The 26,801-nt window shown below is 36.6% G+C and overlaps 1 protein-coding gene across 2 annotated transcripts; it reads left to right on the top strand.

Moving 5' to 3' along the window:
* The first annotated feature begins 2,184 nt into the window (after positions 1-2,184).
* Positions 2,185-26,189, top strand: LOC116227169 (prostatic acid phosphatase-like). Of its 2 annotated transcripts, XM_090142457.1 has the most exons (12): positions 2,185-2,566; positions 8,800-8,895; positions 9,989-10,075; positions 10,959-11,111; positions 13,576-13,674; positions 15,029-15,133; positions 16,081-16,213; positions 17,594-17,676; positions 19,451-19,557; positions 20,097-20,266; positions 21,227-21,366; positions 23,449-26,189. In XM_090142457.1, exons 1-11 carry the CDS (start codon positions 2,453-2,455, stop codon positions 21,343-21,345), a joined length of 1,266 nt encoding a protein of 421 aa, XP_089998583.1. In that variant the 5' UTR covers positions 2,185-2,452; the 3' UTR covers positions 21,346-21,366; positions 23,449-26,189. The 2 variants fall into 2 exon arrangements, with proteins under 2 accessions (XP_089998583.1, XP_031446170.2); XM_031590310.2 differs by lacking the exon at positions 23,449-26,189 and having other exon boundaries at positions 21,227-23,132.
* Positions 26,190-26,801: the final 612 nt, after the last annotated feature.

The raw sequence follows: 26,801 nt of genomic DNA, 5'->3' as shown, positions 1-26,801 counted from the left end.
TAGTGCATGCCTGGGCTGTGCTAACACTGCTAGCAGTTAGCTAAGGTTACCCTTCCATACATTAAAGAGTGAGTTCTTTTGCAACCAGTCTGCTTCAAAGCCACTCCAGCCATGCTTCAGCAAGCCTTCAAGACAGGTACGTGCTTTTAAAATAGACAAATTGTGCACAAGCTAATTCTGCTAAATGCCATACTTTAATAATTACAATATATGCCATGGAGCCAAATTAGCATATAGATTATACAAATAGTTTGAGTCCATTTACGTAATGATGCTTGGACAATTTTAATGACTAACTTCAGAATAATTTTTTAAAATTTTATTTTGAAGCAACTTTTCCTTAAAAAAAAAAAAAAAAAAAAAAGGATTTAGTTGCTGCAAAGTATGACAAGTTTACAGCTGTCAAAAGCACAGTAAAAATGGAAGTCTGCCTTTATCCCAAACTGGAATTAAAATACAAGACAAGTAACTAAATTTACAAATGAAATACATACTTAGAAACTGCACAGGAAAGAGGCTATTTTTTTCATTTTGCAATGCATAACGATTTTTTTAGGTTATGGTGCCCGTTTTCTGGATATATTTCTACTAATACATCCATTAGCAAAATAAAATGGCTAAAAGGAAGAATGATGCCACACAAAGTAAAACTTTATCATATGCTTGACTTCAGGTTGAAATGTCATTTTGAAAGAATTGTTAGCAAAGCCTTTTTACAAAATACAGCCATTCTGTATTGTTAAGCTTTCCTAAATGATGCCATCCAACACCACAAAGAATATTTATTTCTCAAGTGAAGCTACCATATGGGTTCTGTAATAATAAGATTCTCGGGTTATGGCTCCTCATCTTCATTAGCCACAGTCACTCATAACAAGAACACAATGAAACAGTAAACCTTATGAAACTCATGAGTTATGAATTTCCTGGTAAGGGTTTATAATGAGAAAAACTTTGAAAACCAAGCAGTCCTTGATCCAAAGTGTTTAGGAACCACCTACTGAAAAATCTATACAGATTAAAAAATTAAGGCATCCTTTCTTGAATTTTGAGTAGTCCTAAAATATTCTGAAGAAAATGTCTTTTTTGACTGGCATTCTTAAATAGTACTGTAGGTGATCATCTTACATTTATTTTCAGAAAGGTAAAGTAATAGGTATCTTTATGTATCAATGACTTTCTTGTATCTCCTACATAGGCACCATCACACCAGGAGAGACCAAAGACAAGAAGGAGAAAACAGTGAAGGGAAAGAGAAGTTCAAGTGAGTGCTGATTACTGGGTACAGATAAAGGGAAGGAGATGAGGAAGTCTGGAAGCTGTGGTCCTCCTCCCTTCCATCAGGGGAAATGGACTCTTAAGGCCATTCACACAGTTCAGAGAAGAGATCACTTGAGGTTTAGTGTAGTTTAGGGCCCTATGGACAGAATTTCTGGTAAATGCTAAAGTACCTGTTGAAAAGAAAATATTACTGCAGAGAGCTCAACAGAAGATGAGACAGATTTGAGAATGAAAGGAATGGTATGACTCAGACAATACATGGATGATCTTAACTTTTAACATTTAAGGAACTCTATTTAGAGGTCTCTACAAACTGTAGTTTGTTTGCTTCAAAAAGCTTTATGACTAGAAATAATGTCATTCTTAGCCTTATTTTATAGAGAGGAATTCAGGAGAGACAAGCTGAGCAATCTGCTTAAAGCCACTGAGTGTCAAAAACAGTGTTCTTAAATTAGTAACAATAAAAATGTGAGCTCCAGGGCCTGCTCAGAAGAAATTTCTTTGGGAATTGGGGCCAAAAAAGAATTTGGCATAATGAATTACAAAAGCCAAAGTATAGATACACTCCATTGGAAAAGAAAAATAACACACTTGAAGAGCAAATAAACTGCCCAGGAAACAGCTTGAAGAATGTACTTGCTGTAAGGCTTACTTAACTATTTATGTGATAGATGAAGTCTCCTTTAAAATAATAATTTTGATTTTGTGGAGACAACGTAGATGAGGAGAGAAAAAAGGTAGGTAGGGAAGTTGAAAAGAAGATTAACTGGACAGAAAAAACAGTGTTGCCTGGCTCTTGGTTCTGAGTTTACCCTTGTGGCTGTGCTATCATCTGGAAAAATTCAAAGCCCTAAGAAGTAGAAATAGAACAGGTAGGTTAGAACATTATAGATGCCTAGCAACTCCTCATATTTCAGCCTCATCCATAAACTCCAAAAGAGAAAAACGTCACAGACAAAATGGAAATGAATTATGACTTGATTAAATGGAATGTAAATAGTAATTTGAAAACAAAGAGTGATGGGGTTTGTTGCGTAGTCACACAACATTCCTCCTGGATTTGAAATTCACCAGCCACAGTACCACCCCTTTTGAAGTCCAGCCTCCCATCCTGGCTGTTTAGCCCAAGCAGCTGCAGGAGCTCCAGGTACTTTTTTCATCTGCTGCCAGGATGGGAGTGATATGCCTGCCCAACCCATCTCGGATTCTATGTTTTGCTTTTCATCTTACCTTCATTTTGCTTCAGCTGGCAACTGCAGAAAGAGAACTGAAGTTCGTGGTTGCAGTGAGTAGATTTGTTTTCTATTTAATTGTGGGATATGCAGGGAATTTGGTATATCTGTCAAGTCAAACAAGGTGTGCAGTTCTTTAGCGTCTCTTTAGACTTAAAAATACAACTTTTTTTTTTTTCTTACTAAGTTTAAAGACTTCTTAAGATAAGAATGCCTCTAGCTATAAGAATTTTCATGTCCTAATTACTAGTTATTTTTTCAGAATAAATAAACCATGTCGCTTTGTGGTAGAGGCATAGTGCACGGAGGCACAGAGATCTTAAGTCTAGTTTACCTGTTGCATAGTCAGACCTGGCAATTGTGGCCACCTTCTTTGTGCTTGGAAGCTGAAGCTTTTGATGGTATAAGGTGCTCTGAAATTGCAAAATAGAAGTCACCATAAAAATGGAAGCATTTGCCACCTCAGAACAACTGAATCAGGATAGTAGTGTACTAAGAAACAGAAAAGGGCATTTTCTGTAGAGATCTGAAATGGGTGTTGCATTTATTGTAGTTATTTTGAAACCAGACTGTAATCATATTTTGCTGGTTCGCTGTTCTTTTTAAAGTAACTGGACAGTAGTTCACCATCAGTTTCCCCCATAGCTAAAGTAAATGAGAGATTAATTCAATAAAATATTTTGGATGGTGAGGGTTGCATCACAACCCTTTTCATTCTAATTGTTTGGGGCTTTCTTTTATAATGAGAAGGGTATACTGATAAAGAATAGTTAGTTTAAAGTGGTATTTTCAACAAAAAGTTTTGGGGATTGGAATTTACATATATAAATAGGAATTTTACTTTCAAGATGTTCTTCCACCCTTCTGTATTGGCTGGATTATGTAGATGTGCCACTTGGAAAGAGGCCAGACTGCACCAGAAAAACCAGTTTCTAGTCCTGCTGAGCCTTATTGCTGTATCAGACCCTAAAGGAGGCAAGGACTGAACTCTAACTAATTCCAGTAACGTTCTGTATATAGCTATATCCTTAAATGTTTCAGTGGTGAAAGGGAGAACTAGCAAGATGCAGGGGTCAATTCAGGCTGTCAGCATGCTTTGGAGAATTAACTCTCTGAAGAGAATGAGGCGTCTACTGAATTGCAGCTGTTACTGTGCGCTAACAAGCAATGGTACTGGAAAAAAAGTAGTTACAGGAAAGGCTTACCATTATGGAGATAAGACCCTTCCTATCCTAAATCAGCTTCTTTATCACACTTGTGCAGCTATCTTCTCCATCAACCTAAAAGAGAAAAATAAAATAAAATAAAGAAAAAGATAGCACTGTATCTATTTATGAAGTAAATTATCAGAACTAATGTTAAAATTTGTATATTTAATTTTAAATGTCTTTCTTTTATCTTTGACACTTTTTCTTCACTGACCAATCTACCTGAAAAGTTACAATAGATTCAGTCTTTTTATCGGTATATACCTCCTTTCTCAAGGCACGGTTTCTGATTGTTCAATAGAATTTTGCCATCTAAATTCACAGATTGAATTCACATGTGATCAGAATTACTAGCAGAAACAGAAAGGGAAATTAATAGAAATTAGCCCCAGAACATTTCACTGACATAATGGGATAAAATGACAGTCAGGCTACAGTTCGATGTAAGTCTACACCTTTCTGAGTTAATTCAGTGGCCGTTTTCCAGCTGTATTCACTGTAAGTTGCTATGTAGTCACCTGAGAGTATTATTGCATTGTGAAAAAGTGTCATAATGACTTTTAAGAACTTTCTTAGCAGAATTGCACAACATAAAACACATCTGCTAGGGAGGGTGGAACCAAACAAATTCCCTTTTGCTCACTTCCAGATTTGTGCTGAATTGCTCTGTCCTCGTATCTTCCATCTTTATGCTGATTTTGTGTGTTTTAATTATTAGCCACAAATGCTTTGTGGTGAAAAGCTGTAATACCAGCCAATTTGTCAAAATGCTGTTTCAGATTTCCTCAAGTGTAGATACTAACCCTAACCATAATTCTTAGGCACTAACTTGGACGTAAGGGAAGGAAATAGGAACTATCTAGGACCATCAGGCATCCAAGAAGAAATGCAACACTGATCCATTGTCTCTCTGTAAAGAAGTTCTGATCTGTAACTTATGCTTCCAGACAGGCACTCATTTCAGCTATCATTTACACAAAAAGGTGTGGTTTTGGAGGTAATGTGATTTCATCATGCCTTTCCTCAGAACAGGATGTGCTGACTAAGGATGTTATCTATCTAATCAACACAAGCCATTTGAAATCTTGACTGAACATGCTCAGTGTTTCTGCATCTATGACGGACTGGCAGCATGACTGGTTCCACAGATCTCCTGTTCTTTTCCTTCTTATTCCTAGCTGCAATATAAGAAATCTTGTTTAAAGTTGAGTCTGTCATTAAAAATGTCCATGTGAGGCGCCATTGTGCCACATTGTGCACTGCAATTAATGACATTTTTGAATGAAGATGTTTTATGCAGATATACGTGCCATATTCTCAGCTTACCCCTCAACTACCTTTGCTTTTCTTTGACACAATCTTTCATCTGACAACAATAGGAGCAAGCGGTGGCCAAAGTCTGAGTCATGTGGCCATTTTGATCTGAAGTGTTCACTCTCACTGGGCTGTGATAAAGAATGGGAGAACCCAAACATCAAATCAGCTTCAAGCTGCACTGGTACTGAAGGAGAGGAAATTGGTAACTCTGCATCTGATGATTTTGAGAACTGTCTGAGGTCATATAAAGTGACATATAGAGATGCTGAACTGAACACACACAGGAGGTGTGCTTTCCACTTTTCATGTGTATTCTCCTTGTGTTCCTTTCCTTCTTGTTTGTGTTTTCTCATTTTATGATGTCTCCTTCTTCCTTTTCTCTAATCCTGCCTTGTTGCACGTCCTCTGACAGGTCAGGAAGGCAATCTGTAACCCAAGAGTAACAAATTCTGCAGCACACCAATATTTTTAAAGTAATTGGAATGATCAGTTCCTTTCTAGCAAAATGCAGAGTGTTGAGAAATACATATTGATGATCAGGGCAAGATTGGAGGGATATTTTTTTCTTAACAGCATCAAGTAGTCTAACAAAGAAGACAAAATGTCCCAAGTTAAAAAAAAAAAAAAAAAAAAGTTTCCTGAAACATAGCTGAATATTAATGATTGAGTTGGCCTTTTAGGTTGAGTGGTAGCTGATGATGTCATTATTTCATTTTCAATCATAACAGAAGCAAGGTCATTTTTAGAAGCAGCAAGCAAGAAAAAAGTCTGAACACAAACAAAAATCAGCTGTCTGAGAAGCTTTGTCTTTCGATTCCTAAAAACAGGATTCTGGTCTTAGCAGTAGTTTTTGTTTCTTTCTTTTTACTTCCAGCTTAGTGTTAATATCATATTTACATGTCACTATACAATGCAGATGCAAAAATGCAAACAAGGAAATGAACTTTTTTCTCTTTTGAGTAAACTTAAAGAAACTGTGCTGCTTTTTGAAGAAAACAGTTCCCACTCTTTCCATTTCTAAATGTTAAAAAGAGAAAAAAAAATATTTTTCTTTAGATTTCCAGCTCCCACATATGCTCATATACTCACAAAATCACATAATCACAGTTGCGGGGGTTGGAAGGGACCTTAAGAGATTGTGGACTCCAACCCCCTGCTGAAGCAGGTTCCCTACAATAGGTTGCACAGCTGTGTGTGCAGATGGGTCTTGAATATCTCCATAGAAGGAGACTCCACAACTTCTCTGGGCAGCCTATTTCGGTGCTCTGTCACCCTTAAAGAGGGCAAAGAAGTAAAAGAAGTTCTTCTGAATGTTAGTGCAGAAATTCCTGTGTTCAAGTTTTAGGCCATTGCTCCTTGTCCTATCACTACACACCACCAGGAAGAGTCTGGACTCATCCATTTGCCTCCCAGCTCCCTTTAGAGGTTTTATAAAAATTTGTAAGCATTTATCAGATCCCCCCTCAAGTCTATTGTCCAGACTAAACAGACCCAGGTTACTCAGTCTTTCCTTTTATGGGAGATGCTCCATGACCTTTATCATCTATATGGCTCTCCACTGGACTCCTCTTAGGAGTCTCTTTTGAACTAAGGAGCCCAGAACTGGACACTGTAGTCTAAATGTGGCCTCACAAGGACAGAGTAGAGGGGGAGGATCACCTCCCTCGACCTGCTGGCCATGCTCTTTTTAATGCACCCCAGGATATCATTGGCCTTCTTGGCTGCCAGGGCACACTCGTGGCCAACCTGTTGCCCACCAGGACATCCAGGTCTGTCTCTTTATATCATATATTTGGATCTTTGTTTTTGCCTTCTCACCTCTGATCAGGTAAAATGCTACTTTGTTCTGGCATATTGAATGTTTTTAGGGGTTTTAGGTTGTGACAGTGAAATATACACAGAAGGTTTTGTTGCATATTAAGTATAAAGCATCATAAACTAGTATTTCAAATCTAACACATTTTTAAACTAATGAGAAAGGCTTACTTCTTAGCCAGGTTTTGATTTGTTACTATATATTACCTAAAAATAGAAATCTAATCATGTCAGTTTGAATAACTGTCAATTACTCATAAAAATGATTTTCTGTGAAGTTGGGTAATTTAACAAGAAAGTACACAGCTACATTTTAATTGGGAATTTAACCTTCATTCTTTACAGAAACATCAGGTTGTTCAGAAAAGCTAATTAATCCTACATGGCAATGTAGTATGTCTACATGTCAAAACACTAAAGAAATAAGCGCGAACACAAAAGTCCCCTCACTCATTTCTCTTGTCTCCAACTGAATCGAGCACCAGAGACTGTACCTCTTTGCCTATTCTGCTGTTTTCTACAAGTTCAGCAAGAAATGATTACAGAAAATGAGCTGAGATTCCAGACCAGTAAAAAAAGCATGTACACAATTAAAAATTGCATACAGAGATAAAAATAAAATGTTTAAGAATATTTTATGAACTATTTTGCTATACTTGAACTCAGAATTATCTTTTTGTTGACACTCAGCAATTCATTATTAATTAAATATTTTGTTGATGCTAGTAAAAAATGACTTCTTGATTTAATGAACAATATTTATTTCAGGTTGACCACATTTTCAGTGAAGTACAACTAGCAAATGTGGGAGTGGCAAACAAACTCATCTCTCTGATATGTGGGAAGAATGATGTGGCTTAGTTAGGCAATGGGAAGAACTAATCATAATCAAGTTATATATCACTATATCAGTGTGTTATTATGGAACAAATGACACTTTATGAACAGATATACCACACTTCCACATTGACTTTTTTTTTTTTTTTTTTTTTTTTCAAAATCAGGAATTAATTTGGTTATTTGAACATAGATACAAGTAAAGGTAACAGTTTCAAGTTTGGACCAGCATGCTGGAAGATTGTCTGGAACCCTATGAATTTGTATTCCAGTGTTTCCTTCCAAATGAAACTTCTGTGGAGTTCATTTTTTAAGTCTGTACATGGCATATTTAGGGAGAGTAAGACAGACGTTTTCAGAACTATTTAATCTGGAGTTGGTACTTTCTTTGTATGGTGGAAGAAAGATACTAAAAGGCTCGCTTAAAGTTTCTTGATGTACAAATCATATGACTGCAAATATCAAACTAATATTCACCATGTTGAGTGTCCAGTTAACCAAACTCTTTGCTGTCACTGAAGTTAACAGAGAAATTTCTAGATACTTCCTTAAATATTCTCATAAATACATGTAAAAATAGCAAAAAATATTAAGTAAGAACAGTGTAACTGATAAACTTTTATTTCTTTGCATTATGGTATGAGCATGAAATTAAACTTAAGACAGTGTGCCTGGAAGATACCACTATGAAAAAGAGTAGTCACTAAAATTTCAAGTGTGGTGCCAAAGTAATTAAATCCTCATATGAGCACATCAGGAACTGTTTTTAAATTTGGAGTGGTCAAGTGTCCAAAATTCAATCCAGCTTCTTGTATAACTGCCTAGCTATGAATGTAATCTGGGCATTGGCATTTTTTTTTGGCTCATTAGATTTCTAAGTTCTAAATGAAAGAATAATCAGGATCATGCACCCTGAACTCCTATATAGAGTATCTATTTTTCTGTGTAAAGAACGTACTCTAATCCTATTTGACTAGGTTGCTGCTTACTTTATAATATTTGTATTTGAAACATGGCACTGGAAGTAAAATTGTATGATTGTCCTCTAGCCAGGGAAGAATGGAATGCTAGCAGTAATTAATTTGCTTTGTTAACATGAATTTTATTAGGTTTTCCGACATGGTGACCGATCACCTGTGGTAAACTTTCCAACTGATTTACACAAAGAAAGTGAATGGCCCCAAGGATTTGGACAACTTACCAAGGTATGTTAATTTTATTAGTAGCACTTACATATGCTACAAAAATAGAAAGTGGCCAGATATTGATGTGTATTCTGCAAACATCAGCAAATCCCAAATACTGATAGTTGCTATTAGCAATCCTCAGTAATTCATAAATGTTTGTGGAATATTATTCATCCAGCTTCTGTTAAACTGGAGACTGCTTTCAGCCCAGAGCTTCAGTAGGATATGCTGAATCTACTTAACGTCAAGCCTTAGCTCTTTAACTGTATTTGGCATATGCAAATCTGGAGCAAAGAGAGGCCAATGCATTCTGTAGCAATACGACATCATGATGCAGAAGCATGAATCAGAGACAATTCAGCATTTATTAGTTGAAGGGAAGCTTGAAAGATTGATAAAATTCAGGCAGTCAGAGAACATGTTATGATCTTGCTGCAAGTAGCTTATAATATAATAAAAAATTTTAAAAAGTTGCTGCTTTGGCATAGATTTTAGGGGGAGCTTTTTTTCTATTGAATTGTCTTTTTATCAACAATAGTAAGAATGTACTTCTCTGACAGCTAAAAGTTAAAGTTTCTGCTCAGAGCATTTGAAATGAATAATAGAAAAGAGAGCATGCAGTGGAAGACAGCTGCAATTGTACCAAACCAAAGGGAAAACAATTATTGAAGACACGTATAGTAAACCACAAATTAATCAGGTTGATCAAATAGCATAGCAAGGACAATAATGAATACAAGTTTATCGACCTTCCTTTTTCAGATGTCATTAACAGACATATTCTTTGCAGTGTTGATTATTAATATCTCCAGGAGCATTTACAGAGCTACAGCATTGTGAAAACAGTAGTTTGAACAGAATCAGATTCATTGCCTGTTCTGCAATAATGTTGGAGTCTTAAAATCTCAGAATGTGTATTTTTTTCATAGATATGAATACATATTTCAGTTAAAAATTCTTTATCACCCACAAAATATACAGTATGTTATACAAGTAATTAACAATAACATAGAAAGAAATTGCTGAAGATCAAAAAGAAAATATAAAATAAACGTATTTAACATTCTCCAATCACATTAATCTAACTGTCATCTGTGTGCTTGCCTCACAGACTGGAATGCAGCAGCTCTTTGAACTTGGACAGTACACAAGGAAAAGATATTCAAACTTTTTGAACAGCACATACAACCGGAAAGAGGTATAAAGCAGAACTGTCTGTAGGACAATTATCTGACATAGCAGAACATTGGACTCTGTATAAAAAGGACATCATCATATTTCTTTCATTAATGCAAAATCCAGGTAATAGAAGAACTCCTTTGAAAGTCAGACTTTATGTCAAGGTAAAAAAATGGAGTCAAGACTTTAACTTTAGGCTTCTACATTCAGTTTGGGTCTTCCACCGTCCAGTTTTCCAGGCCTGAACAGCTCCACTCCATCTAATAAATTGGATATTTATCCATAGTGACCTAATATTTTTCTACTCTGCTTAAAGATGAATATATCTCTAGTAATGTGATGAGCCATGTTCACATGTGTCATCCTGTGAACAAGAAGTCTCACAGTTGTTAGAATGTGCATGTCACATAGCACAGACCCATGGAGGGGAAATAACACTACTGTTTTGGTCAATGTTTGAGGGGATGCAATGATGAGAAAGTATAAAAGACAATAGATTTGCCATGCCTCCAAGAGAAGTTTTATTATCCACTGTGATTAAAAGTACCTTCATCCTTGAGGTACAGCAGATGGATCAAATCAGTGTAACCCTGAATGTCAGAAAATGGAAAGCTTCATACTTTTAAAACATATTTTCTTGTTCTTTTTAGTCAGTTGGAAGATTAGATTTCAAAGTAAAGATGCACTGGCAATTTCATTTATGCAAATGCAGTAGAGCCTTAGAAAGTTGTGTTACGGTTTCACTGCTCTGATTCTATGCAAAAACAGAACTGAAAACATGAAGCCAGGATTGATGAGTTAAGTTTCCTCTTTTTTGTTGTTGTTGTCGTTATTATTGTTTGTTTGTTTGTTTTTTTTATTGTTGCCATTTATTTATTAACACTTTGCCATTTTATCCTTAGTTCTATATCCAAAGTACAGATTATGACCGCACCATTATGAGTGCCCAATCATACCTTTCTGGCCTCTTTCCACCAACAAGCAGTCAAATTTGGAACCCTGAGCTTCTTTGGCAACCAATTCCTGTTCATGTTGTAACAAAATCAACAGATCGGGTGAGTATTGTCTGGATGCTTCCTATAATGCCTTAGGATTTCTCAGAGGGGTTTATTTTGTTGCTTTTTTTTTTTTTTATGTTGTTATAGTCAACAAACATTTGAGTTCAATCTAATAGAAAACATCAACCATAGCTACTGGCTGAAACACATATCATAACTCAAGTGTAATAGCTGCATGACAATCCTCGCTTTGCAGTTGCAGAATACCTGATTTGTCAACCACACACATTTTCTTGAAGCTCCAATATTTCTCCTGAAAAGGACATTTTTGGACAGTATTACAAGGAAGCTGCCCAAAAACAACATAGAGAGCAAGTGGTTTTCTGAATATCAATCAGCTAAATGAAATTCCCCTCCTTAGCAAGTTGATTCTTAGTTTATTTAAGGAATGGGATTTACATAAGCCACTGTAATGACCTCTCAATTATTACTTTCCTGTTCTAGTAGCACTTAGGCACTCTAATTACAGACAAGGGTCCTTTTATGCTGTACAAACACTTAATGAAACTAGCATTTCCCTTACAGTTTGTAATAAGAACAGTCCCACCTGAAAAACTTCTTGTAGAAGTTTTGCTGTAAACAGGTCTTCCTGCTGATTCAGGTTTAGATTTTAGTGTCACTGGCACCTGTGATAAGGAAAAAAAAGTTGTTGTGCTTAAAAGCAGCTACAAGGAGAATCCACAAAATTGATCGGGCACAATACAAGCTTGAAATTTGCCTATATTCCTAAACAAAAAAGAATATTATCACTATTATTTAAATGAGGAATACTAGGGGCAGTTCTCACACAACAGGACATGTAAAAGCATCAGAATGGCCAGAGCCTTATGTATATAAAATCTTATAGTCCTTAGGGGTGTCTAAGGGTATGACAGTGCAGTGCCATGACCTGTTTGGAGAATGCAAGCTCATTTGTAGGACGGTCTGGTACCCCCTCACTTCTGAAGCTGCTTCAGAAATGGGTATTGATGTTTCACAGTGTGTGGTGAAACCTCTCTGAGTCAATTCAAAATTCTTGCTAACTATGCAAACCACCTGAAAAAAAAAAAAAACAACCTTGTTGCTTTTCCAACCCAGACAGACGTTTGACAGTGTTTTCAAGCCCCAAGCATACAAAATGGGAAATTGAGGCCAAATACAATCCTGAAGAAAAAAAGCAACAACCTAATCACAGTTTATTTTTCAGCCACTGAGATCTCCCAAGACCTGACAGGCAACAGCATTGGGCACTGTTTAATGAGGCCAAAAGGAGTGGCTTAATTAATAGGACCCAGAGGGGCATAATTAAGTCATACAGAAAGAGAAAGATTTGTTATTGTGTAATTAAACAACATTCCCCAGCTTCATTTTGCAGCTTTGAGCCTTCAACCTCAAGTGTGCTGCTATTACAGAGAAAATGCCCCCATGGAAATGTGTCCAACTGAAAGTGTGCTGCTGTCAGTTGGCGGCTGCTGCAAAGCCTCATATTTATAAAACAAAAAGAGAAGCCCTCTATGAAAAGTCTGCTATTGTTCATCGAATGGCAAAGCAGACCTTCTTCCTCTTTCAGTTCTACATAGGCAATAGATATTCAAATTTAATGGCTTTTACTAAGAGCCCCTATACAGAGAATTTTCCCACTGTGTGTTAAATAAGTTCCATTACACAGTTTGTATTGTACTGCTGGGTCAAAAATGCTTCTGATGTGGCATAAATTGCTGATTCAGCACAAGTTTATTTTTCTCACTGTAATTTTTTGCTGACAGACCACATTAGGTATCATGTGGATTAGATGCTTCTGCAACTGGTGTAAAGCATATATTTGCCAGCACACAGTTCAATAGATATATATGTATTTATGCGTGGTTCAGATCAAATACGTACTATTAGGTGACCTCATAATTCATAGACTAGGCTTTATTAAATATGAAACCATGCCCCCAAACAAGAACAGAGCTATTAGACTCATGTTTTTTTGATACTTCAAGAGCACAATTTATTTGTCACTCATATTTCAAGTTCTGTCCATTAAGTAGTTACTTAAAATGCTTACCATAATGCAGTACTTATCTCCAAAAAGCTGAAAGCAGCACGTGTAGACTGAGAGAAAATTCAGATCTCAGTTGTAGGTGGAGTCAAGCAGCATCTCCTGGGATTCAGAAATTAAGAGGGAAAGGCTAGCTTTTTAAAATTCTTGATTATAAACTCTGATCCTCTTCCAAAAGCAATCTCCTGACACACGTGTAACTGCTTCTTGTCAAAATTGGTTGAATTGATGGAAACCCAGCAGTCATGGCCACAAGTCTATTTCCTTTGTTAAAGAATTCATGAACAAGGCACCCAAACAAACCGTTACGGAGTTGCTGTAGCAGGGCCATGAACTTATATCACAAATATTACATCAGAAATCTCAGCAACAGAGAAACTAGAGATGTGTTCATTAGTTCTAAAACTATTTTAAGTTTTACTTCTCTTCTTTCAGAAGCTGCATTTTCCTCTGCGTGACTGTCCCCGTTTTGATGAACTTCAGAATGAAACCCAAACATCTAGTGAATTTCAAAGTAGAATACAACCATACATGGTAAGACTAAATGAAGAGGAAATGAAAAATAAGAAAAAGGACTTTAAAACAGAAAATTTAGATTAGACATTAGGAAGACATTCTTTGCTGTGAGGATGATGAGGCACAGGAACAGGCTGCCCAGAGAAGCTGTAGTTACGCCATCCCTGGAAGAGTTCAAGACCAAGTTGGATGGGGCTTTGGGTAACCTGGTCTAGTGAGAGGTGTCTGTCCATGGGGATGAAACTAGATGGTCTTTAAGGTCCCTTTCAGACCAAATCATTCTATGATAACAGAGCACTAAACCAAGCCCAATCGGGCAAACACTGAGTTGTGTAAATTTCTTTCAGAGTTGCATTTTAGGTCCATCACAAGATGGACTTATGTTTTTAACCAAACACAAAACTCCACAGTCAGTGATCCAGAATTTCCCATTCCAGTGCTGTGGATGAAGACTGTGGATGTACAGATAACATATCTGTCTCATGCAACTATGCGGACAGAAAATGCTCTGAATTGTGGTAATTTGTGTCACTGCTGTGCTGGTGCACTTCATAATAGCACCACTGCACAAATGAAGCAGGAATCTTTTGTTTCCTTTACCCTGACATTCTCTCTAAGTCACTTCAGGCTTCCTGCTTATGCTTGTTGGGCTAAACCGAACATTTTTTATTTTTCTTTGCTTACACCTAAATTTCTGCTAGCTCAGCCACTCTAGGCAGACTCATTCACCTGCCAGACAGATGAATTAAAACTTCATTGCAATCCTCTCTCATCTATCAGCATGAAACAGGCAATGTAGAAATAAGGAATATTATCCAGTCCCTTTATTCTTCTGTGGTATCACAAACAGTAAGAATCCTTTTGGGAACTGCTGTGGACCTATTACTTAGATCCTCAGCCTCCTTTCAATAGGTGAAGGAAAGTCTGGTTTCCTCCTCAGCTTCTTTCTACCACATCCTCAGTATTTGCCTCTTTTTTTTGTTGTTGTTGTTGCTTAATTTTCCATTTTCCCTTCACCCTTTATTTTTCATCTTCCTTTGTCTTAAGTGCCACCTTCTTCTTTACTTCTGAAGGCTGGAGGAGATGCAGATAGCCTCCTGGAGCAGTCAGAAGAAGAAAAGAAGGTAGCAGCAAGAATACCAGACATCCATAGTAAAGCTGAGCAAAAACCAGTGTCTGAAATAGAAATCAGCATCTTAAAATTGTTAAAAAATGAAAACTTCAACCAGAATATTCCTTTATAAGGATTTCATGTGTGTAACATTACATTAAACATTTGTGTGTTGTCAGGTTGGATGCTAGTGAATCTGTATACATGCATGTTCTGTATGTACTGAGTATTTGTCGTGTACTCACTTTTTTTTCCCCACAGGATTTTTTACAAACAATGGCAGTTAACACAGGACTTGAACTAAATCATCTTAAAATCCTGGACAATTTCCAGCTCTGGAATACCTATGATACATTGTATTGTGAGGTAATAACAATGCAATAAGTGTTATAGGAAGAAAATAACTCCAAGATATGTTTCAGTTAAACAGTGCAAATGTGGTTCCCTAGAAAAGCATTGCCCTCTATCCTGAATTTGCTTATTTTTTAAACTGTGAATCTAAATCCTCATTTAGTACAATGGTAAAGATACTCCAAGAGCATGGCTTATAGCTTTCAAAACTGTTGTCTTCATCTGATGTTTTACCATAAGGAACTGGTACCAAAATCTACTCTCTTTATTTCTTTTTTTTTTCTTCTTCTTTTTTTTCCTTTTCAAATATGTTGCTGTGTATTTTCTTTGAGCATGCTGGCTGGGTCATATTGATTTTTAACAGGAAAATGATATATTTTTTTAACCGATTAAAAGGCAAATATCAAAATGCATGCATATTGAAAATAAGAGGTAAAAATTTGTTCTGTAAGGTAGAAAACTGATTGCTGCAGTGAACAGAGTCAGACATGGGACAGGCATGGGACAATTGTGTACTGTAAGACACAATCACTGTTACGTGACAGTAGAGTGACACTTACCTGTAAGTGACCAGTGATGTGATAGAACCACTGTATGGGAAAGGTGGGACAATTTGGAGCTAGATTATACCCTGAAGAGCCACTGTTAGGGGACAGGAAGAGAGTAAGACATGTGTTTGCAATTTGAGACACTAACAGAATAAAAAAGTAGTACTGTTACATTAATAATACGTGGTGCCTCACAAGAGATTACCTCAACACAGATGATTGCCCTCTTGCTGTTCATCCACTTCAGGTTGATCCCTATTTCCACAGAGAGTATTTCATGGAATCCTGATGAGAACAACCATAATGGACAAAGATATGCAGGACGGCCTCAGAGAGGCCAAATGTAGTAGTGTGAGGCTGGGCAATAGAAAGATGGGAATATAATAAAAAAACATTGCTTTCCTTTCTCACTAGAGTATTCACAATTATTCTCTACCTGTATGGGCCACCAAAGATGTAGTGGACAAGATGGAGAAACTGGCAGAATTGGCCTTATTATCACTATTTGGAGTTTATAAAAGAGAAGAGAAATCACGACTACAAGGAGGTAAATAAAAAATGCTTCACTCCCAGAAAGGATGAGACAGTGCCTGTAACAACATAGAACATCCTGTCACCTTGTTTATGAAAAATTATTGATCACAACATTGGTTTGTAACTGTGGACATTGGATGCCACGTTAAATGTGATAACATATGCTGAATATGGGGATTTGCATGGGTTAGGCATTAAAAAAAAAAAAAAAAAAAAAGGTATAAACATGAATGTCTTTGGTTATCCCACAGATTTTAGGAAATTAAAATTTTGAGGAAAAGAAATCAAGGAAAAAAATTCAAGACCTCATTGGTACAATCTTTACTTCTCTGATATTTGTTTAGATTAAGTGTAAGTTCCTTTCCTCCAATACTTATTTTAGATGCTTCTTGATCTTTTTTTTTTCTTTGATGCACTGTTTTTATATTGTGCCGAAAACTTAGCAGCACACTGATAGCTCTCTCAGAACCTGATGTAAAGCTGCTTCAAAACAGTCTGATCAGAGAGGAAGATGAGAGATTCAAATTATGTCTCTACTGCAAGAACTAACACTACTGCTTTGCTCCAGATTTGGGGTGCACAGGCTACGCACATTCTGACTATACAGCAGCGTAAGTTACAGGCATTCAGTGTATGACTCGCAGGTATTCATGAGCAGGAAGACTGGACAAGTGAGCTTGAGATCCACAGTCTGAACTGTTTGGGGCTATGCTTTGCAACGCACCTACCCTACAGTCTAGACCTAGATTAGCAACCTCATTATCTAGACATACAAATCACTGGGTCAAGCCATTAAAAAATTACATGCTCAGACGTGAACTGAAGTTCGCTAGCTGGCAGCTGGCCATAACATGAGGTCAAAACTTCTTTTTTGTGTTCATGTGCTTTTCCCTTAGGATGGTATAACTTGTGCTGCAAAGAATTTCAGTTACCCTTGTTCTATTGGCTTTGGAGCGTCTCTACTCTGGACAAGGAGTACAGAAGATAAAATTCTTGATAAAATCAAGAATTGATACTGAGTGACTTGTGGGAACTAAATAGTTAAAAATATTTTTTCAGCATCTAGAGAGGAAGTGGCTAGTGCAGCTGTCATTATTGCAACACTCCAAAGAGATAAAAAACAATGAAGATCTCAGCAGAACAAAGCTTTGGCCATGAATCTAAGGATCATTCTAGCTGATTTCTGTAAATCTAATCACTTCAGTTGGCCTGGATGATGAATGATATACTTAACCTGCCTTTGCTCTAGTTGTGAACTTGGGATGAGCTAAAAAATGAGTATGAGATCTGAGTAGATGTGTTCTGTTTGATACTCAAAACCCTTTACTTTTTTTGGTTCTATGCAAATGTTATATCTTCATTTTCCTCATCCTTTCCCCTCCATCTTTTTAAGGTGTCCTTGTGAATATTATTTTAAATAGTATTAAGCAAGCTACCAATTCTTCAAAAGAAAGAAAAATGGAGGTCTACTCTGCAGTAAGTATCCTCACTTTTTATAAATATTTCTATGATTTCACTAGTAAAAAGCTCTGAAAGAGAATAATCAGTCTCCACATAAGTTAAATGAGTAAATATATACAGTTCAGTTATACAATCCAATTCAACTAATAAGCTGAACCCAGGGCAGTATCAGAATATAGCAGGACAAGGCTCACACCTGTTTCAATCAAACTGTACGTGGTAAAGATATCTGTGTATTATATCCTTTTATCCTGCAATTTTTTGTGCAGTTTATGTAAGTTGCATCTTACATTAAGTGCTTCTTATCCAGAGATGTTGATACACAGCAGAACTCTAGCTTTGCTTCCAAACATTTCCTCTTCTTAGAAAAGGATAGTACACTGAATATTCTTTCTTGTGGGTTGTTTTTTGTATTTTTAATTCCACTTCATGTTGTTTTAGAGGACAAAAAGGGCCATTTGGGTCAGATCAAGGTCCACTTAGCTCATACATTATCCTGTCTCTGTCAGTGGGCAGCAGCAGGGAAGAATGTGAGAATAATACCAGCATGGGGTGATGCTTTCCCTGATGCAGCCTCTCAACAAACGTTGGTTTATGGACTTACTGAGTCAGAATTTTTGTCTATGCTTTTAATAACTCTCAACAGACATTTTTCCATCAATTTATCTAATTGCTTTTAAAATTCATTTAGCTTTTGGCATCTGCAACACCCTGTGGCAATGACTTCTAAACTTGTGTGCTAAAAAAAAAGTACTTCCATATTTATTTATTTTTCAAAACTTAACACTGATTTAACTCCCTCCTAGCATTTCTATTGTGGCTAGAAGAGAACAGACATTCTTTGTTCACTTTTTCTGCTTCACTTATGAACGTACTATTTTCTGTCTCATTTCTTCCATTTTTCCTTTCCCAAACTGCTTTAATCTTTCCTTATTTAGGAGCTGCACAACACTGTAACTTTTTCTGGCTGCCTTTTCTGTGTATTTTCTAGATTTTCTATATTCTTTTTGAGAAGAAAGTACAATATGCATCCAGAATTTTCACTGCTGCTTTAAAGCCTTTGGACAATATATACACTTATTTTTGAAACTGTTTGCTCTAAGAAGTTCAAGATCTTGCATAAAAATTAAAATGCAGAAGTTAGACTATAATATAGAGAAGAGGGACTACAATAAAGAGAAGAGGTAATGGGGAAAGGAAGAGACGGCAGGTGGATGATTGAGGTTAACTGATTGTCAAAAATAGAAGCCAAACTGAGATTTTATTGTGTAAGTCAAAAAAGAAGAAACAGCAGTTGAAAAAGTTCTGAGTGTATATGGAGGTGAGGAGAAACAATCTTTGTGTGCAAATATTTTGTACAATATCTTTCAAAGGATTTGGATTTTAACTTGAAATGAAGTATACTACCTTGTACAGCCTTAATCTGTTCTTGGAACCAAAATTCATTCCTGAGGGAAGGGATAGCAAAATGCCCTGGAAAAAAAGGATTTATTTCTCAGACCAGATCATGCTTTCCCTCATTATTTCTTCTTCAAAAATTATTGCCAGAAGATGTCATATACATACTGTGGGACCTCTTTGGAAATGGCCACTGCTGTCTCAAGTAATCTGTTAACACATTTTGCCTGATAATGAATACTCTGAATACATTCTTAAAGTAAAATTTACACAGGCTTTATTTTATCTGGATATCTACTCCCTCTCTAGTCTTTTCTTGTTATTCTCTGTAAATGCTAGTTCATTTTACTGAATTTCAATAATGGCTTTGTTTATTTTTTTTCCCTAATAGCATGACACCACAATTGGGGCTATCCAGATTGCTCTCAATATTTTCAATGGAAAACTGCCACCATATGCTGCTTGCCAGTTTTTTGAACTGTACCAAGACAACAGTGGGCAAGTATCCTCTTATCTATGTAAGAATAAGGAGTATTTAGAAGTTGGTTCCCTTTTCCTGCAAATCATTTTCTCCCAAATGCTCTGAAGGGATACAAATTTGCTTTAAACTGATATTTCACTGAGTAGCCAAAACAGGTGCAAAGTTATATTAAAACAGGAAAAATCACATTTGTTGGATATGCATATATCTGTGTGCTTTGAGATACCAGAAGAAGAAGAAAACAGTCCTTATCAACTGGAAGTAAGTGGTAAATCAAACTTACCAGTTCAAATGGTAGCAACATCTCCCAGGTATCTCACAAATCCCATGTAAATCAGAGGGTTTAGAAGAGACAAAAGGCTTCAGAAGGAACTTTTGATCTGACTGGTGATCTGTGTGGTTGGCAAACTGTCTTTCATATGTCTCTTAGAAAACCTCCATTCTTCAAGTATGAGTTCTAGAGTAGGATGCTAGAATCTGTTTGCAATATTCTGCCTGTTGGAAGTCTTTTATTTAAGAACAGTTTTTTAAAAATCTTCTCAATTTCATTAATCAGGCGGTACAGCATTGAAATGCATTATCGGAATGACTCTTCAGTGGATCCTTACTTACTAACTCTGCCAGGATGCACCTCTTCTTGCCCACTTGAGAAGTTTGCTGAATTAGTTTCTCCTATAATAACCGAAAATTGGTCAAAAGAATGTGGGAATAAAGACAGAATGAAAGGTAGTGTAACAGTACTGTATTTTCTGCGTAAGACATGGAAGCAGAAATTGTATCAATGGCCACAGAGTTTGTATCTTTCATGTGATAAGTTGATCTCCCTTTAACAGATGTGCACCAGCTTTACTATGGATGAAGAAAGCAGATTAAATTAAATTTCTGTAAGGATGTAAAGGATAGACTTGTTTGACAGCGTGAAGGCAGTGCTATTATTATTATTAATAGCACATTCACATACAGAGCTACCTAAGAACATGGCCCAAAGGGGAGTTCCCATCACTGTAGGTATACAACAGAAATATAAGTCATATAGGTGCTATGCAAGGAGTCCTATGTGTATTGGATTCATCAGAGCTTCTGTAGATGCAAAACATAAATGGCTTGCACATGCACAGTAAGATTTATACATCTGAATCTCTGGCACAGGTACTATAATACCTTAGCCTTTACTGTACACATCCAGCACAGTTGATCTATGCAGACAGAGCTGCTATTTGTCTTGAACTACCAGCAGCTGACAGCTGATAACCTTTGCCAAATTCCTTTCTTCCTTCCTGAATGTTATCTCCAGGAGGGCAAGGCACCAACTGCCACTTTCCATTAGTCATAATATATTTCTCCCGTTCTGCATATATTCAGCGTTTTGCTGATCCCTGATGAAACTCTTGGTTTGCATTAACTACATACAAGATGTCTGTCACTCTTGCCCTGTGAAAGCCTAGAAATAAGATCTGGCCATTCGTAGGAAACTGTGTGTGTGTGTGTTTTCAGGATTAAAGTGTATGTTTTCAAACTTAAATTAAATGTAATGCAGAACATGGACCTTGATACAAATATGAAAGTTCAACTATGAAAATAATTCCATTGTACATACTTTTCATTAGACTGTTATCACTGTGTCTAAAATAACATACACATATGTCTCTCCTTAACACTCTTCTCCTTTATTTTTTTTCTTTACAGATATCTATATTGGATTTGATGTTGCTGTTGGCTTGTTGTTCATTTTTAACCTTGTTCTACTCTATCTCCTTTACCACTATGGACGCTGCAGGCGCAGAAACAATTACCAAGACATTTAAAAAAGAGGTGAAGAAATAAAAGTGAGCAGCTAGACATCAGGCAGTTCTTTAAATTGCTCTGGCTTGTACCCATTAGTTTGCTCTGGCCAAATTTATCACCAAAGCATATTCAACAAACTTGAAGAGCTGAGGTTTCAGTCATAAACACTGAGTATCTCCAGTGAGAAACACTGTAGGAAATGATTATTAAGAATATAAATTGGTAGGAAGAAAGAATTACTTCAGTTTCTAGCTTAAGGTTTTTCACTACTACTAAACATTATTAAGCCATCCACTAGGGTGAAGGAGTACTATTGCTTATGATTTTTTTTTTTTTTTTTTGCTTTTTTGGGAGTGGGAGTTGCCCTCTGCTTCTCCCTTATCCTGCTCAAGGAGTCTTTTTTCAAAAATCACAGATTATAATACCTTTCTTACATCTTATAAACAACTATTTTGATTTTGCACAGGAAAATGTTTTCAGTGAGCAGAAGCTGCAATTACCGTGTGAAAAAATATTTATACCAGCACTTGGACATACTGTTTTTTGCATTTATTCATGCAAATCCATGCATGGGTTTTCAGCTTGGCCTCCAGCTAATAAAAGCTTGCTGCCTGTTTTTAAAGGAGTTTTATTACTACAGCTCTCACAGAAATTTGTAGAAATCTGGAGGGGCTGTCACAAAAAACAAGCATCATGCAAGAAGCTTAGTGCAACAGGATCTTTGTCAGTGTCCACAGATTTGCTAATACAGATAAGTAAATGCACTGAAATCTGTTTGCTGTGGCAATGTTCCCTTCCTACTTTGCTGAGCTCCCATTTATGGATGACGCTTTGCCCTACACCTCTGAGGGATCTGTATCCTGTCCTGCTTCAGGACACTGATATTACTCTAGTTCTCTCAGCCATGCTTCCTCCAGCTATTGCTTTTCTCATTATTTTAATAAGTAACTTCTTGTCCTGCTCAAAATCCCTTAAGTTAGCAATATATGCACTGGAAGAAAGAAGACAATTCTGCTTTATATATATTGACCTCTTCTATGAAATATATTTTATTTGTTTAGATTGTAAGCTCCTAGTGGTAGGGAATCTGTTACCATAATCACTCTCTAGTATCATAAACTACGATTATATGCACTGATATTGTTGTATGAAATAGTGCCTATTGTCATATGTTTCAAGGGCTGAATCAAGATTGTCATCCTGCAGTCCTGCAGAGGATACTGTGCATTACATTACCATGAAGAAGCCTTTTAAAAAATCAAGACATTTATACAGACAAGTGCCAACAGCAAGTTCAGCCTGACAATTGTGTGCTCAAGATAATGACTTCCACATAGGTGCAGAAGTCTAGAAAAAGCTGAGAGATGGAGCTGCTTAAGTCACATATAGAATCACATCTATGTTTATGCACTGTTTCTGGACTGACTTTAGCATATATCTGTGTGCTGCGATTTGGAGCATAGAAGCTTGAGTCAGCTACTACAGATCTACAGAATCCCTCAGTATTACATCAACAGACATATTTCAAATGGGATGTAATTAGATGTATGGATATTAAATAGCATAAATCAAACAAAATTACAAATACTTGTGAGACTATAGGGCTTTCCAAACATCACTTTTTTTTCCAGCAGAGGTGTTCACCTTTTGAAGAAATATTTCCCACTCAGTAAAAAGCTTTCACTACTATCCCTGACATTTCCATTTCATCCATTTTAAGTGATGGATTTGATTCCTACATGGTAAAGATCTTTTGTTGTATAACAACTCAGGGTAAAGTACTCAAAAAAAAAAAAAAAAAAGACAATCTGTAAATCAGATGTTTTGTATGTACAAGCTTCAGATTTTAACTAGTTGCTCTGATCCTCAGTGCAAAAACGTAAGTGTTTATATTGTAATCAGACGTGTTAGAGCAGCTCTACAAAACAAACCTGAGCTGGTTTGTTAGCAGTGGACTCAGTAAAGCAGAGCTCAGCACAAACTGCAAAACGGATCCTGGCTCTTAAATATCTATTCTCAGTGACTACCAGATGCTGAGCTCTATTACCATGACCACAGAGCTACTGACACTCACTTAAGGACAGATTGGGTGTGATTGTGTTCTTTTTTTTTTTTTTTTCTAGAAGCAGTCAGATCCTTGACAAATGAAGATGTATCACTTACTGATAAACTGCAGCAAGAACTGTTCCTAAGATATCACACAGCCAGTCAGTTGCACTTCACACAAAGCAGAATGGAGCAGGTTTTTCTGGCATTGACTCCTAGAAAAACAAGCACATTCAGGTAGAAAGTAAAATGCAAAGTGTCTGAGACATCTTTTGTCATCGATGTTACTCAAGCATAAGCTCGTAAGCTGTTTCAGAGGATTTTAAGAGATGAGGTAATTCTAGTCGCAGCAGATGCTGTCAGAATTTTATTGTAGGAACACCTGCTTTATTAACAAAAAGTCATACCTGGAAATGCCTGTCTACTTTTAGAAAGAATCCAGTGAATTCAAGTTACACAGAATGTAATGGATAGATTCAAATGTAACTTCAGAATTAATGAAGTTACAATAGGGATGTGATACATTTGTAGTCTAGGTCCCAAATCTCATTTTCAGTAAAGAACCTTTGCCTTGTTTGAAGCCAGGTGGAGTAAAAGATTGCATTAGACAAGCTCCTGGCTTTTTGTCATTTTTTGAGCTATATTTACAAATTGCACAGCAGAATCTGTTGACTGTGATTAGAAAATATCTTGTCTCCAAGCAATTTGTAGCACTGAAATAAAGTATGTTAAAGAAACAGTGCATTTGTAATTGTATTTGAGTGAAAAGCAATGGAGCTTTCGGTGTGCCTATAATTTGCAAACAAAAGTGAATGCTTAAGAGTTGTTTCTTCTGTAAGAATAGACTTTTAAAGGTGATGCTTTGGCATAAATAATGCTAACGTTGATGACATCAAGCTCTTTCATTTGCCCTCTAGCAGTGACATCATCTGCCTCTGCTATAATCACAGTAGCAACTGGCAGCTCTGCAGCAGGGTTTCCTGGAGCGTGTGGCAGACAGCAATGCTTACACAGCATCTTCCAGCTCTGTCAGCAACAACCTTCTCCTACTGTATTGATTTTGTTCTGGAACTTGTTTATTCAGAGTCCTAAATGTTGTACAAACTGGGACAGTATAGCATAGCTATTTGGCTTAAGTAATACCAGCTCACTCCCAGGCATTTGTGTTCATTTGTTCCTGTAAGGTAGGGACACTTGATCCTAAGGTTACTATTTCTTCTCATTAAGTGCATTTTCTTAGGTGTGGTAAGATACAGAAAACAGAATAACAGATACATTGCACTAAATATATATATCAGCATATACATCGTTAGTTCGGATCAAATCCCAGATGATAAACGTTATGTTTCTACATTCTTCTCCACAAACAAAAAAAAGACTAAAATTTTCACTCTCTGAAAAAGAAAGATTTACAGACATTGAATCTGAATAGAGTAAATGATGAATGCAGAAGCTGGCTTATTCTTGTCCTTTATAAATCCCTGTTAAAGTGATGTCAGCAAAACTGCATAGGATTGCACTGTTGGCCTGAAATGGCTGAAAATATTTACACCTTAAAGCTATTTCTTGTAAAGGAAGATAGGGATGAAAGGTGGACATTTACCTACAAAGGAATGGGTTTATTGATTTATATGACAATGCTTCTTCATCAGAAGTTGTGAAGTATTAATATATAAAACAAAACAACAACAACAACAACAAAACAACAACAACAAAAGGCCCCCACAAACCATCACCACCACCAAAAAAACATGATTTGTTACTGAAGTAACAGGAGATCATTTGAACAATGACACTGCAAGGTCTCTTCTATGACTAGGCAACTTCATTCCTAAAGCAACTTTACCAGTGGCAGTCTGCAAGACCAAATCTGGGAGTTCAGATACAGTATGAAAGGCAGTTAAGAAAACACATCTGAAGTCCAGTCATGCCAATTTGTGTAATTTTTTTTTAAGTAGAGGAATGCCACTACTTCCTCTCCCAAGACTTTATTTTTTTTTAAATGTATATTTATCTGAAGCCACATCCATGTCAAAAACATTAATAACTCTGTGTCCTGCTTATGGCAGCTGAAGTTCTTGTCCTCTTTTCACTGGACACAGCAGTTTTGCTAGCTCATCAATCATAGAATCATAGAATGGCCTAGGTTCAAAAGGACCACAAAGATCATCTGTTTTCAACCCCCCCTGCTATGCGCAGGGTCACCAACCAGCAGACCAGGCTGCCCAGAGCCACATCCAGCCCTGAATGCCTCCAGGGATGGGGGATCCACAGCCTCCTTGGGCAACCTGTTCCAGTGCTTCACCACCCTCTGTGTGAAAAACTTCCTCCTAATATCTAACATAAGATACTACAATACTACAGAAAAGAATGGTTATATGATGCAGCACAATCATAAAGCCTTTTCTATAGTAAGATGAGAATTGAAAGGATATAGTGACTCAAAAAACTAATTATTTGTGTTGTAACTTAAAGTACACATAGCTAAGGACATGTCCTCTATTTTCTATGGAATCACTAATCACAATAGCATTTTGATCAATAATTACAGGCAAGCTAGTAAAATCCCATTGGATTAGCTCACACAACGATTGAGCTGAGGACATTTACAGTACTTGGAAGCTGAGCTTCTCAATTCTTTCAGTTCCAAGAGATTCTTCTGGCTGGCTCCCAGGAAGCAGCAAGAGCTGAATCAGATCTGAAGACTACTTATTTTTCAGAAGTTTTAAACCACATACACCTAAAATGAAAATGGATGTGAGCAGTAAACTACAGTTTGCTGTTTCAGTTTATTCACCCTGCAATTAAAACCGAAGTACTTTTACAAAACACTACACTTCCTCCAGAGCAGACAAATTAAATTAACAATTCAAAAATAATACATTACAGTATCATAAAAAGATGAAAAAATTTGCTGCTGACTGAAGCAGCTCTTCATGAAAATCTTGTGTACCCTCTGTAATAGGCTGGCAGAAGAGAGATGTGTCAATTGACTTGTGCATAAGAAACAGAGAAAGACTCTTCTTTTCTTGATAAAGGAAGATCTAGATCAAAAATACTTCATTTAAGCAAGTACATGAAAATTCCTTTCTAACAAATAAAAGCCTAATTATTACTTTCCTGTTTGGAAAGTTGGTAAAGACAGGATAAATAAAGCTGTAAGTGTGGTGGGTGGCCAATGTGCAGCACAGTTATTGAGTTGTCTTTTTTTTGTGTGGCTATTTGCTCTCACCTCTGTACTACTGGTAGGATGAAGGAGAGGAATATTAAACTGTAGTGAACAATATGAGCTGCCTTTGCTTACACTTGCATGCTTTAACCATCAAAACTATCTGGTCAGAAATAGGGAATCAAATTGTTCTTTTCTCCCCTCAGTTCTTCATTCTAAGGACAACATTCTAAGAACACAGTTTCTACTAATTGTTACCTC

This window comes from Phasianus colchicus, chromosome 6, assembly GCF_987193195.1.
Source record: "Phasianus colchicus chromosome 6, bPhaCol1.hap1.1, whole genome shotgun sequence".
In the NCBI taxonomy this organism is placed as follows: domain Eukaryota; kingdom Metazoa; phylum Chordata; class Aves; order Galliformes; family Phasianidae; genus Phasianus; species Phasianus colchicus.
The sequence above is the reverse complement of the archived record's forward strand: the minus strand, read 5'-3'. Positions and strand labels throughout refer to the sequence as shown.